Below are 15,312 nucleotides of genomic sequence, written 5' to 3'. Positions count from 1 at the left end.
AACTGTGCCTCGTAAGAGTGATTCTATTTTAAGAGAAGAGCAGATGTTTGTGCTTTCATCAGATTGCAGGTCCCTAAAACCTAGTTCTTCTTCACTGCCTTTTTCAAATTCACCTTTCCTACCCTACTGCAATTAACTTGGATGTTTGTGGAAAGTATCTTTAGCATCATGAAATCAGTGTGAGAGATTCACCCCATCAGACCCATCAGATTTCTGTGTGTGGGGGGTGTTGTTCTTTGTGATGTTTCTTTTCTTTCTTTTTTTTCTTTTTTTTTTTTTTTTTTGAGACAGTCTCATTCTCTCACCTAGGCTGGAGTGCAGTGTCACAATCTCAGCTCACTGCAGTGCCTGGTTCCTGAGTTTAAGGTATCCTCTCACCTCAGCCTCCCAAGTACCTAGGATTACAGGCATAAGCCACCACACCCAATATCTCTGAATTGTTTTTATTTAGAGATATTTTCCCATCATTGAGAAAGGAGTCTGCTGTGAGTGTGAGGTGGAGTAATAAATCTTGTGGGTGTTGAATTATCAAATATTTAGCAATTGAATTAGCAGGCAGCATCCACATTCAGGAAGGCAATCAAACAGTATTTGATGTAATGCATAATACTTCCGAGATGACCAAATTGATGTTTTAATGTAATATAAACATAAATTTTGTGTGCTTGCCTATTTTACGTGAATAGTTTTACATGCACAAGCAATTGAAAGGTGGAGCTCTCAAAGTGAAGCTTTACTCCTTTTGCAGAATCTCTCAATATCTCTTGTACAATAAATCCTCTGCATTGGTATTCTGCATTATCCCCGCTGTCACTGTTGTAGAAAAGACTCTCAGAAGAATCTTACATGGAAACAATTGCAATCACTTTCTAAACAGCCTCTCTCATAAATGTTGATGACTGTCATAAATGTCATCAACACCAGGCTATCTGGAAGGTAATTTCTTACTATTTGATATCCCTGTAAGATATTAATAGTTCTTAAAATTATATGCACTAACACATTTGATTGATGTTGAATTAAGTCAGTATTAATAGATTCTTTTATCTCAAAAATTGTCAGAATATTCACTAGGCTAATGAGTGTGGTAAGTTGAATATAAATAACACACATATTTAACTACTGAACCTGATTTTTGAGCAGTTTCTATAGAATCTTCAACTTCTCTGCCTTGGAACATTTCTTCATGCAAAACATCTTATGAAGTACATTATTTTACTTTTGACCAAATCTCATCATATTAATCTCCAGAATTAAAAATCCTTAATAATTCCCAATTTTCTAAAAATATGTAATTAAGCCTTTTACACCTTGCCCTAAATACTTAACTGGCATAATTTCTATTCCCCACTTTTTGCCACTACCAAAGCTTGTTCCTTTTCTGCCTCCCGGCAGAAAAAAAAATTATTCTCTCAATACTATTTGCTTTTGAACATACAGCTTCTTCTGATTGGATAGTCTTTTGCTATTCTACTTCAGCCAAACTTTTAAGTGCCCTCTTTCAAGTATCCCTCAAATATTACCTGCCTTTTAAAATTTACCTTACATAACCAGAAACAGTTATTCTCCCACTCTCTGGGAGACTCAGCATACATAGTTTATGTGTCTTTAAAGCAAGTGTCATTTTGTCAGTAATTATTGTATACCAAGTATTTTCTCTTACAATGTGAACTCCTATACAGAAACTTCCTATTCATCCTTGCATAAAATGAGGCTAAAATGAGATTCTTTTTCCATTTTAGCTGATATCTTAAGATAACCAATGTTGGATATTTTTATATTTTAAAGACTATTGCAAGCAATCAATATTTAAATCACATAGGAAAGGAATAAAAATGAGTTTTCTGACCATCACCCATCTCCTGGCTATGTAAGTTAATGCGATGTTACAGCAAAGATTTGGAAATTTTGATTTTTTTTTTTTATTTTTGCATAGAATTTTGCCTTAAATAGCAATCCATATTTTGATAGGGAAAGCAAAAAGATTACTTATTTTTCACTTTAAGCCTCGCATTGGAGACTATAAGGAGGCCATTTGAAGAATTTTAAATAAGTCTTCTTCCAATTAAGGAAAATTATAAAGTACTACCATGCACATAGGAAATACAAAGGGTGAGCATTGGACTGGTATTTCATGTGGCAACATATAAAGAATTGTGTTAAAATGAGCAAAATTTCTGCTGATGATGGTTCAAAAGTGTGTTTCCCAAAAATCAGATGTAGCCATGTGAGAAAAAAAAGGAAACTTTCCAGCCTGGCACGGTGGCTCACTCCTGTAATCCCAGCACTTTGGGAGGCCAAGGCGCGTGGATCACAGGTAAAGAGATCGAGACCATCCTGGTCAACATGGTGACACCCCCGTCTCTACTAAAAATACAAAAAATTAGCTGGGCATGGTGGCACGTGCCTGTAATCCCAGCTACTCAGGAGGCTGAGGCAGAAGAACTGCCTGAACCCAGGAGGCAAAGGTTGCGGTGAGCCGAGATCGCGCCATTGCACTCCAGCCTGGGTAACAAGGGCGAAAACCCCGTCTCAAAAAAAAAAAAAAAAAAAAAGGAAACTTTCCAATAACTGTCTTATTGACTTGGAAGACTTTCTATACTCTGGGTTGCCACAGAGGCTGTTGAGTATAAGTGGACTGCCGTGATAAGAGCGCCATGGGGAAAATAACAAGTGGTCAGCATTACAGAGTAGTTTTTTACTTACCGTAGAGTGCAGTAGGTAAGTGATGATGAGCAATTTGAGGATATCTCCCATAAAATGTTCTGAAAGAGAAAAGGTATTCTTCAGTATCTGCTACAGCAAAAGAAAATCAAAGTTCAAAATAGTACTGATCCAGTAAAATTTATCTTGGATTACCCACTCTTTCTTTTCTGGGCAGATGTTACAGAGTTCAACCACTATGGAAAACAGTGTGTTGATTCCTTAAGGATCTGGAACCAGAAATACCATTTGACCCAGAAATCCCATTACTGGGTATAAATCATTCTACTATAAAGTCACATGCACACATATGTTTATTGCAGTACTTTTCACAATATCAAAGACTTGGAATCAACCCAAATGCCCATCAATGATAGACAGGATAAAGAAAATGTGGCACATATATACCATGGAATACTATGAAGCCATAAAAAAGGATGAGTTCATGTCCTTTGCAGGGACATGGATGAAACTGTAAACCATCATTCTCAGCAAACTAACACAGGAACAGAAAACCAAACACCACATGTTCTCATACTTGAGTAGGAGTTTAACAATGAGAACACATGGGCACAGGGAGAGGAACATCACACACTGGAGCCTGTTGGACACTGAGGGGCAAGGGGAGGGTTAGCCTTAGGAGAAATACCTAATGTAGATGACGTCGATATCATTTGCTGGGTGCAGCAAACCACCATGGCATGTGTATACCTATGTAACAAACCTGTACACTCTGTCCATGTATCATAGAACTTAAAGTATAATTTAAAAAAAAAGCTAGCTGAAAAAAATAAAGAAATCAATAATGACCCTCCTTTCCAACTGCTGACAAAAGATGAACAGAGGTAAGCATTGCATTCAAATAAAATTTGTACATTTGACTATTTCTGAAATCAGATTATATTTATAATCAGAAGTGACAAGAGGAATTTTTATCATCTGAGCATGACTGCTTAAATCATAGAACTTGCCCTAGATTTTATCTAAGAGTCAGGAGAAAAAAAACTGATAGAGAAAAGAAAAGAGAAAGTAATAATCTTGGTTTAAATTCACATTCTTGAGACTTGACTCATAAAAGTTACTTCTGTAATGTCAGCATCCATCATACAGTATGATATAAATTAAGCACTCAATAATTTAATTATTGATCGTTATTTTCCTGCTCTAGAATGTAGACCAAGTTTCTGGTCAAACAATAGAAGCCATTTTAAAATTAAGAAAATATTATTTGTGTATACTAAAGAAGAACCAGTGGTTTTTATAGGAACTCTAATGGAAAGAATCTCTGTAAAACTTAAATGAAAGTGATTTCTGCATCTAATCTTGACGCGTGCCTGTAATCCCAGCTACTCAGGAGGCTGAGGCAGGAGAATTGCCTGAACCCAGGAGGCGGAGGTTGCGGTGAGCCGAGATAGCGCCATTGCACTCCAGCCTGGGTAACAAGAGCGAAACTATGTCTCAAAAAAAAAAAAAAAAAAAAAAAAAAAAAAAGAAAATTATAGATACCTAACCACTTACAGAGTATATTTTATGAGCTAAAATCAGTAGTAGGTGTCATGAATATAAATCAGTAAGTTAGGTGCAGTCTTTGGGGAAATCAGATATATAGAAAAATAACTTTGAAAGATACCATAGGTTTAGTGTTTTAGAATGCATTGTGCGTAGTGTGGGTACAAATGTGGAAGTAATCAATGCTACCTCGACTGTTAGTATATCAAAAGATGCTTTGTAGATTTTATTACATTTGAAATAGGTATGAAAAGATAAATAAGAATATGATAAATATAAATTAAAATATTGAAAAAATATTTGAAGCAATATTTTGCTTAAGAACATAAAACATAATTTTAAATATGAGTAAGGGCATGTTTACTCATGTTACAAAAGAGATGTGGAGAACACCAATAAGCCTTTTAGAAATAAAAATAAAATGAAATTAGTAATATTACCAAAAAATGAAACCGTCAATCTATGGGCTTAAAGATAGATTTAAAAAGTTAAGTGAATACTTAGTAAACTGGAAGACATAGCTTTAAAAATTCTTTGTGAACCACAATATAAACCCACAACCATAAAAAATATAAAAATAAATGTATAAAAATTGTCGATAAAATGAAGTCTTCTATGGGTTCAAATGCAATTTCAGGAAAAGGAAATAGAGGATGGCAGTATAGGCAGTATTTGCAAAGACCGTAAGTGAGAATTTTCTAGTTCTCACTAATGAAAGCTCCTCTTAATCAGAAATGCCAGTGAATCCCAAGTAGAGTAAAATAAAAATCCACAACTTAATGAATTGGGAAGACATTAAAGTACAAAGAGAGAAAAGAAATATTACAGTCAAATAAATAATAGTAAGATTAACTTTCCAAGTACAAAAGTGGAAGATGTATGAGAGTGTATTGTCTTCAATAAAATAAGATACAATAAATAATACATAAGAATAATCAACACAGTATTTTCTAAACTTAGAATAAAAAAGTTCATACTAATATTTCTGCCAACAGATTCTTACTAAGGAAAATTCTAAAAGACACACTTCAGAGTATTGGAAAATGTTTTCTAGTCCAAAGTGTGAAATTCAGGAATATATAGTGAACAAAGTTGCAAATGTGTTGAAAAATCTATAAAAATCCTACTTCTGATAATAATAGACCAGTAATGTCCCCAAGTAGGGCAACTAAAAAGAATGTAGTAATCTAATATGGCAGTAAATAATTACCAACTCCCCAATTCAGATTCAGAAAAGGGGGAAATATGGACAGGTAGAAATAGTTGCCTGTCTGTTAAGGCAAGTCAATAGAATATGGATCATATGAGTTACCCCTTTCTATTTAGGGACATTTGGCCATCACTGTCATCCCAGTTGCCTTCACTTCAAAAAAAAAAAATATGTATATATATATATATATATATATGGTTAAGATACTGAAGAACTAAGCAATCCTTTTCAGTTCTAAAAATACAAAAGTTGAACAGCAAGACATAACAAGGCATTTGTCCTGTTAAACCTCTCTACATGGAAATGATGCATCCTAGGAGATAGTAGTGTAAATATTTGCAGAGAAAATGACCCAGCTTCATTTTATCTCAGTTCTAGAATTAGATTTAGTTGATACTTAATTGCAAAACATAAGAAAGATTGCGGATCACAAGGTAAAGAGATTGAGACCATCCTGGCCAACATGGTGAAACCCCATCTCTACTAAAAGTACAAACAAATTAGCTGGGCGTGGTGGCGCGCCTGTAGTCCCAGCTACTTGGGAGGCTGAGGCAGGAGAATTGCTTGAACCCAGGAGGCAGAGTTTTCAGTGAGCCGAGGTCGCGCCACTGCTCTCTAGCCTGGCACCTGGTGACAGAGTGAGACTCTGTCTAAAAAAAAATAAACAAATAAATAAAAATAAAATAAAAAATAAAAAACGAAAGATTGTAAAACATAGATTCATAAAATTAAACCAGTAAAATATAAACATTTTAAACTTGTGTGCACTTTTGTAGCATGAAAATATATAAAGTAGAAATTTACTAAACTAAAAAAGAGAAATAGACAAATCAATAAGCCATCGAGCAATATTTCATATGTTTTGCTATCTAAAATACAATATAAAAATATTACATAAATATCATGTATATACAGTCAATGTAATTAATCATGTGATTATGTATAAAACAATTTACTCAATAGATATTTTTAATGAACATATGAAATATTTACACAATTGACAATATACTGGACCATTTAACAATGCTCTTTTAAGTTTAAATTATTGACACATAGATAATATTTTCTAGACACACCCAACAAAACTAGGAATCAATGGTAAGGAAATAATTATAAAATCCTTGTATAATTGGAAAGTCAATACCAAGAGCTGGTGATAATGAGAAACATCAACACTCTCATACATTCTTGTTGTGAAAATAGATTATCTTTGAAAAAGTTTGCCATGATCCATGAAAGTTGAGGAAATATGTAACTTATGAGTAAATTGGTAAAGGTGGGATCTACCAAACACACACATACTACAAATATTTATAATTTTAATATATAGTACTTAAATATATAATTCATTTATATACACAGATAATATATATAAATTAAATTGATATAAAATATAAAAATATATTCATAAAATATAAATAGAAAACAAAATGTGAATAAATTGTAAACTCAAATGAATTTTATACAAATACAAAATATATTAAGAAATGCACAAATTATATAAATTTATATATATAAATTAATATGGCCCATCATTTTCAGTCCATTTCATATAAACTGAAATGTTTATATAAGTACATAAAAAGACAAGAAATATTCATGGCTGAATTACTCATAATTACTTAAAATTGGAAATGATCTAAATATGCAAGAACAACAGAATTATGGTAACCTTATTAATAAAATATAAAATGATTAAAATAAAAAATAATACAGTAGAATGAATCTGACAATAAACACATCACCAAGAGCAATAACTAATTATAAAAATTTAAATACAGGTGAAATTAAAGTATACTTCTAGTAAAAGGACAGGATGTCATGGCTCATGCTTATAATTCCAGCACTTTGGAAGGCTGATAATGGTTGGATTACTTGATGCCAGTAGTTTGAGACCAGGTTGGCCAAAATGGTGAAACCCCATCTCTACTAAAAATACAAAAAATAGCTGGGCATGGCGCTGTATGTTTGTAGTCCCAGCTACTAGGGAGGCTGAGGCAGGGGAATCACTTTAACCTGAGAGGCAGAGGTTGCAGTGAGCCGGCCACTGAACTCCAGACTGGGCAACAGAGTGAGATTCTGTCTCAAAACAATAATAAGAATAAGTTTAGGAAAATAATTTGCTAATTAAATAATTGATACAAATGTTAATGTGGTTTTATAAATGGGAGTTTACCATTTGTAGGGCATAAGAAGGGAGTTCCTAGGGTGCTGTATGTCTCTTTTTTGTTGTTTTATCAAGGTTTTTTATTTGTTTGCTTGTTTTTGAGACAGAGTCTTGCTCTGTCGCCTAGGCTGGAGTGCCATGCCGTGATCTTGGCTCACTGCAACCTCTGCCTCCTAGGTTCAAGCGATTCTCCTGTCTCAACATCCTGAGTAACTGGGACTACAGGCGCAAGTCACCATGCCTGGCTAATTTTTGTAATTTTGTGAGACGGGGTGTCACCATATTGGTCAGGCTGGTCTCAAACTTCCGACCTCAGGTAATCCACCCACCTTGATCTCCAGAAGTGTTGGGTTTACAGGCATAAGCCACCACACCCCGCTGTTTTATCATGGTTTTATACTGTTAGGACCGGCCTTCCCTTCCCCCTACCACAGTCAACTGGAAAAACCCCAACGACAGTGGAAAAGTACTACCATTAATGTTTAGCTAGGCTCCCATATGAGCTGGTTGCAAGACCCCATCCCCCTCCTTCCCTTATCGCGGCAGGCCTCCAAACCCTACTTTGTTAGGAGATAGCCGATAAGCCGCAAGAAACTCCGCCTGAGAAAGAGCACGTCCCCTCTCTTGCTCAACGGCAGTGGAAAATTACTGCAGCCTCTTCTACCACAGTATAAAAAGCCTGTCTCCCATTATCTGCTCGCGGCCGATCTACTCTCTACCCCGGTGTTCGGTCCGCCTGGAGCCCTGCCCAATAAAGCCTGAACGCCTAATTCGCCTGGTCTACTCATTCTGCCGTCCCTAGGGGAACACGAGCAGTAGGGGGTGGTCGGACTTATCGGACATATACAATGATTGCTTTGTTATAATTGAGCTGAACTCATACGTTTTGTGTACTTTTCTAAGTGTATATTTTATTTTACAGTAAAAGAGTTAAAGCTAAAGGTACCAAATTTAAAACATCTCATTGAACTTTGAATAACATTGTAGCTTTATAAATTTATAAAAATAATACTAGTGTCACAGGATTCTTGGGGCGTTGCTTTGCCACTCAGAAAACTTTGTGGCCAGCATTGCCTGTGCCTGGGTTTTGCTTGCGCCTGCTGGGCTCGTTTTGCCTACTCAGCCTGGCAGGCTGCACTCAGCTTGCGCTACCGGCCTAATACCATGCCTGACAGGTGTGGAGTAGCGAGGGGTGTGTGAGCAAATGTACACAGTCTGGCCACTGCGCACAGCCAGGTGCTCTGGCTGTAGTGGAAAGGGCAGCTCCAGGCACTGTCACAGGTGTCGGCGCTATGCGAGGCTGTGGCTAGAAGAGACATACCGCAAGTGGCTTCCACTGAGGGCACTAGCATCTGCATGAGGGGAACATGGTGGCGCCCAAGAGCTTCGGAGACACCAGGATCCGCAGAACTTCAAAGAGGGTGTCATAGGCCTGGCTCTGAGAGTCCCTGGGTCTGCACTCCCAGAAGGACGGCAGCTCTTCTCCTCTCCTTCTCTTTCTCCCCGTCCACACAGTGGGAAGCAGGGGGTGTGTTTCCGCATCGTTTGTGTTACAGCTCTTTCAGTCCCACCCTTCGGTGAGTCCCAAATTCTTGTTCCGGTTCCAGTGAGGATGAGGTACACGAACGACTGGAGGGTTAGCAAGGTGGAAAGCTTCCCGTCATCAACACGCCACCCATAGCACCTAGGCTGCTCATGCCAAAGGGCACCTGCCGTCCGGTGCAAAGCCGCCCTGAGTGCTGTGGCCTCCCTTGTGTGGTAATTAGTGCCCAAAGTCCGGAGGGGTATGAGGTGGCGGGGGGCTGGTGTGTCAGCACCACCCCGACGCACGCACAGCCAGACGGGTTGCAACCGTGCCCGGGCTTGGCCACAACTTTGTTTTTCGGTACAGGCACAAATCAGAGCAGGCCCCAGGAACAGGGAGAGGCCAGCAAGCGGGAGCAGGCACTTACAAACGTGCAGGAGAAGCGGGAGCTTCCTGGACCACCAGGAGAACAGGTATGCCCGGATCTGAAGCCGCAGCTGAGCGGATGCAGCCTGCACCCAGCAGTGCAGGACTCCCAGCCTGCCAACTCAGTAGGCGGCAGAGCTCCTGCCTGTTCCCGGCCCCCACTGGCTCTGTGGAGTGCGCAGTCTTGGCCATGCCTATCCCACTACAGCTGGCATCTTCACAGCAACCTCTCCAGACAGACCTCCATTGCCTTGATTGGGAGGTAAAATCGTTAATAAGTACACACATTTCTGTATTACTGGTAAAGTTATTAACTCCAGACTTTTGACACCAAGTAGGGATGGTAATATTCTTGTAATAATCCCAAAAAGAAAGAAATAGCATAATTTCCAAAATAAAATAGAATGAGATACTATATTCAATCAGTCTAAAACAAAGCATTGAAAATCAAAGTAGAAAAGAAGTAAGTAAAATTAAGCACAAAGTAAGGTTAAAGAAAAAAGTTATGGGTAATAAGAGTTAACTTAAATTTGGTAATTATTTTAATTAAAAGAGTTTTCATAATGGATTATAAAAATATTGATACATGTTATTTACAAAAATGTGTTAAAATATACACAAAAGTTAAAAAGAGAATGATAATGCAAAAGTTAATAAAAAATTGATGTGACTGTTAATAATTAAGATATTAAATAAATTTTAGGAAAACATGATTCCTAGTTATACAGAGGGTCTTTTGATAGATTTTCTAACATTGAATCATCCTTGTATTGCTGGGATTTTTCCTCTTTTTTTCAGAAGTGTTGAACCTACAATTTTAAAGTATTTTTTTCAGACAAACATGAAGCCTAGCTCATAAACATTCTGCTTCTAATTTAATGTGATTCAATCATAACATAACAACTCTTACAGAGACAAATTTTCAGGACACAGAAGTAGATAGAAAGCCAGTTATGGAGAAAATTGTTCTAGCTATCTATTATTCAATAACAAATGTTTTTAAACTCATGTATTATATCCATAGATGTTGGATGTCAGGAGTTCACACAGTGCACATGGGATATTGTGTTTTTTCAGATTTGCAGTCTGAGGTCTATAACCTGGGAGATTTAAAGGCTGGGGGTAACTTAATGCTTAAGAGCTGTTTAACAGCACCATTACTGGGGCCAGCTGTGAATTTTGACCTTAGCTCAGGCTGTTTGTCAGAACACCTGTATTTGATCTGTCTGAGTTGCCTAAGTTCAACAATATGGTGGTTGGTTTCCAAGGATAAGCTTCTCAATAGAGTGCCAGGAAGAAATGTATTTACTTTTTATACTTAACCCCAGAAAACAAACAGGGTAATTGCAGCTCTACTGTCTTTCTCAAAGCAGTCACAATACTTCATTGCATTTCAATAGGAGGGGAAATGGGATTCAACTAATGATTGGAAGTGACAAGTTTCTGGAATATTATGTAAGAACTGAAATACTATTTTTTTACTTGTAAAAGAACTTTGGGCTATCCTCGAGATAATAAAGATTATTTAAGGATTTTAGTTGCAAAGACACATGTTCAGATTTGTATTTTCATTAGAAAATTCCAAAAGCTTTTTTTAGGTGCTAAGACTGGGAAAAGATAAATCTAGGAGGAACATACAGCAATAATCAAGTGACAGGTAAGAGATTAAACTTAGTATCCCTTAAGTTTTACATAAGGAGATGGAATTGCAAGATGTCAGGAAAACACAACCACTGAAACTCAGCCATGTATTTATTGGAAGAATGAGTAAAGAGGAAAAGAATAGTTTTTAGGTTTCTGACATGGCTGAGTGAACAGATGGTAGTGCCATGTGTTCTGATACAACAGAAAAAAATAGATATTTTTATACATATTAAATTTGAGGATTTCCCAGGAAAACCAGAAAAAGATGCAAGTAGCCAGCTAAGAGAACTGGAAGCTTGAAGAAATGCAGGGAGAACAATTTTACTATCAGGAAAATGTAGACCGATTTCTTTCTTTTTGAGACAGAGTCTAGCTGCATCGCCAGGCACCAGGCTGAGTGCAGTGGCGTGATCTTGGCTCACTGCAACCTCCTCCTCCTGGGTTCAAGCAATTCTCCTGCCTCAGCCTCCCGAGTAGCTGAGATTACAGGCACATGCAACCACGCCCAGCTAATTTTTGTATTTTTAGTAGAGACGGGGTTTCACCATGATGGCCAGGATGATCTCGGTCTCTTGACCTCGTGATCTGCCCAACTTGGCCTCCCAAAGTGCTGGGATTACAGGCGTGAGCCACCCTCCCGGCGATAGATTTCTTTCAAGAACACATTTCATAATCCAGTGAATATATACAGTAAGAATATATACTCTATATACAGCCCTTAAGCATTAAGTTACCCTTAGCCTTTAGATGAGCATTTTTTTTTGTGAATATAATTGGACAAATATAAGGCAGCTTGCCAAAAACACTGAGAAGGAACGTTACAAATATGAGAGGAAAATCCTGACAGAGAAAAAATAAAGGTCAAAGGGAAAGGTAACTTTGGAGAGGGAAGAGTCACTGATTTGAAATACTGTGATGCAGTAAGTGAACAACTGAAAAGATCATTAGTTACTATTTTACTTTGTTTTCTCCACCATTTGGAAAATATTGTTGACAATTGTCACAGAAGATTAAAATAAATTGGGGGCAAAATGTGTATTTTGCTGGATTGAGATGAACATATAAAGTGAGACGTTAGAGACTCTAAATGTACATTATAATTTTCCAAAAATGCCTTTAAATGTACTAAGAGAAAATTATTTTCTCCTCTGTGAATAAATAATTGGATGAATGAAAATCTTTATGGTCATTAGACAACATCTTAGAAGTTCATAATGAAAATTTTCATGTTTGATTTCTTAGAAATCTTGCAATGAAAAATTCAGTTTCAATTTATCTGATCCAAACATTCTTCAAATTATTTAATCTTATAATGTTTTCATGAAATTTTTGTGAAAGTACCAATCTCCCGGGGTATATTAGCCTTCATATCATTTGTGTGAGCTTAGCAGCTCAGCAATGACAGAAGAAAAGAAATAAAGTATCTAACAGCGGTTGATAGGTTGCAGTATGATTCACTTATCTTTACTTTGTTTCATAATGGGAGAAATTTAAGCATGTCAATAATCTGTGGAGAAAATATATATATACGTATATATACATATCTTGGCAGGTAGAAGTTGAAATACAGGAATGGAATTACCTAGTAATGCAAATTCCAAAGACCAGACTGCCTGAAGAATAGGGATAGGGCAGCTCAATCCAAAGTGAGGCATTTGAATTTCAGGTACTTAACAAAAGAAATGATGGGAGACAAATTATGTAAAATACTGAGAATTGCACCATATGTTGCAAAGGAACAAACTCAAATTCATCTTTGTCCAGGAGTCAGAGTAACAACTGACAACTTTCTCTATACATAACCCTGAAAAGAGAGAACACTAGACCACAAACAAAATAATTTAGTTACTTATCACATGAGTGAAAAGGACAAGCAATTAGTTTAATACCAAATACAATTTTTTTGTCTCATTTCTATTCTACTGAAATGTTTCTTACAAATTAGAGAAGCAGTCTCTACCTCATTCCTTGAAAATGCAATTTGGTTTAATTATCTAAATCCATTTATTTTATTTATTTTTATTTTTTTAAGGAATAAAGTGATTTATTGAAAATTAGAGTACACTCCACAGTGTGGGAGCGGGCCTGAGCATAGGGGTTCAAAGGCCTTGTTACAGAATTTTTGGGAGTTTAAATACCCTCTAGAAGATCCCATTGGTTACTTGGGGTATGCCTTATGCAAATGGAAAGGATGAAGTAAATTTACAAAGTCATTTACTTGGCCTATGCCCTATGGAGAGGCTATTTCCTGTCATAGCTGAAGTGCAAATTGACTTTGTGTTCCCAGCCTCCAGACCATATTTTCCTGCCTCATCTCTACCCTGAGAGATGTGATCCCCATAAATCTTTATGAGAGGAAGAGTTTGTTTTTTGTTTGTTTGTTTTTTCTGCTTCATGATGGCTTGAGGGGATAGTCCCCACCTATTGGGTATCACAAAACTCTTGGCCTGTTCTGCCTAGTGGAGGCAGGATAGCTCCTTGATAGCCAGGGGTGATGTCTTCATCTGGAACTGGCTGGAACCTGTGTTGCATAATCATCTGAAGCTTGATGGTATCTAGGCAAGAGGAAATGAATTTGGTTAAAAGATTTAATGGAAACTTTAGGGGGTGGACCTATGCTGTCAGAAGCATTTGTTATAGAGGTTTGCAGGAGAAAAAAACAAAACCTGGTCTCTTCTAGAATCTATGTGTTTCCTTTAAGTCTTAGCACAAGCAACTCCATTTTGATTTGGTTCAGTTTGTTGGCGCCTAGTGCATGAGCTTAGTCTTTACTGAAAGATATGCTAAATAATAGAATTAGCGAAACAGAAAAGTACCTGTGCAGCTGCTGGCACTTGTGGCCTATGGAGAAATACATCAAATGAAGATTATAGAAATTTAGTGGCAGGAGATTGACAAAGACATTGCTTAGTCAAGTGAGTTAACTCTTTAGTTCATTCTTTGATCTACTTGATTTTAGGAGGTTTGGTTTATGGGGACCTTGGGTAAGGAGCACACTCCAAACTCTTGGTATTATCCTCCCAATAGTCATAGTAATAGCTTTCCTGGCACTCTGTATTCTCTCAAAGGCTTTATATGCTTGCATGCAGCAGTCTCTAAAACATCATATGCTCTCTCTTCAATTAGAATAACAGGAGTTGAAAGAAATGTGCAACCATGAGGACACCATAACCTATAAATGGTGTGTTGATTCCAGAAACCCAAGATGATGATAACTGAGAGTACCTGTAAGGTCCTAAGTTTTTGTTACACTGTCATCTAAATGAGAACCTGACCAAAAAGGGGAATTTTTTAAAACAAAATTATGGGAGGTCATTGTTTCAACTAATCCATTGATTTTTGAAAGGCAAAGTTATAGTGAGTATAATGAGAAAATTGGTTCCATAGAAAATATATGGACTTCAACAATTCTTAATCAAATTAGGTTCTTTCAGTTTGGATTTTCATAGCAACCTGTAGTTCATATAGTTAAGCAAAAGTCAAGTGAGTAAAGAATTATATCAGTCAAAGATCTGACAAGTAGAAGCTGATCAGAGTAACAATGCCTCAGAATGACTCACCAATAATAAAATGCTGACAGCTACAATGAAGTAGTAATTAAGATTAAAGATTTTTGAAATGCTTTAGCAAAGATACTTTAGATCATCATTTGAATTTGCCAGGAATCAAGCTCTTGAATGAATAATCAACAAAAAATGGACTCTTGCAATTTATTTTTAAAGATATGTTTTCCTTACTGAGATTAATGCTGTAATAAAATTATTTTTTTTATTTTGATTTGTAGAGTGGGTGTTGGGAGTGGCAGGGTAGGAGAATCCAAAAAGCAGCTCCTCCTACAGTGTGAATGCAATAAATTTAAAAGCCCAAGGTAGACTTTTTTTTGGCATGTACAGTATTCTAGACAGTGCATTGATGGGTTTAAACTTTTATACTGACTAGATTGTTCACACCATCAAATGTGATGGGAATTAGATGAAGTCAGGGGGAAGAAAACAACTGAGAAAGAAGATACAGTCAAGAGAAAGATGAGAGGAGTGAGAAAAGCAAGTAATGCTGTCTTTCTGGTGTTCTGTGATGCACAATATAATTTATGAAGGCACGGCTGCTCTTTCTGCTTTCTCAATTGAC

General features: G+C 36.8%; 1 protein-coding gene across 1 annotated transcript in view; it reads right to left on the bottom strand.

The window, feature by feature from the left end:
• Nucleotides 1–15,312, bottom strand: part of LOC118143569 (uncharacterized) — a 434,544-nt gene that overhangs the window by 373,019 nt on the left and 46,213 nt on the right. The window contains exons 2-3 of the mRNA XM_054236957.2: nt 8,911–9,661; nt 2,707–2,765 (exon numbers count right to left, since the gene is read on the bottom strand). Of these exons, the coding sequence (XP_054092932.1) occupies nt 2,707–2,765; nt 8,911–9,661 (810 nt within the window). The remainder of the gene's footprint in view (nt 1–2,706; nt 2,766–8,910; nt 9,662–15,312) is intronic.

This window comes from Callithrix jacchus, chromosome 11, assembly GCF_049354715.1.
Source record: "Callithrix jacchus isolate 240 chromosome 11, calJac240_pri, whole genome shotgun sequence".
Taxonomy (NCBI): Eukaryota; Metazoa; Chordata; class Mammalia; order Primates; family Cebidae; genus Callithrix; species Callithrix jacchus.
Note: the sequence above shows the minus strand (reverse complement) of the source record. Positions and strands in the feature narration are given on the sequence as shown.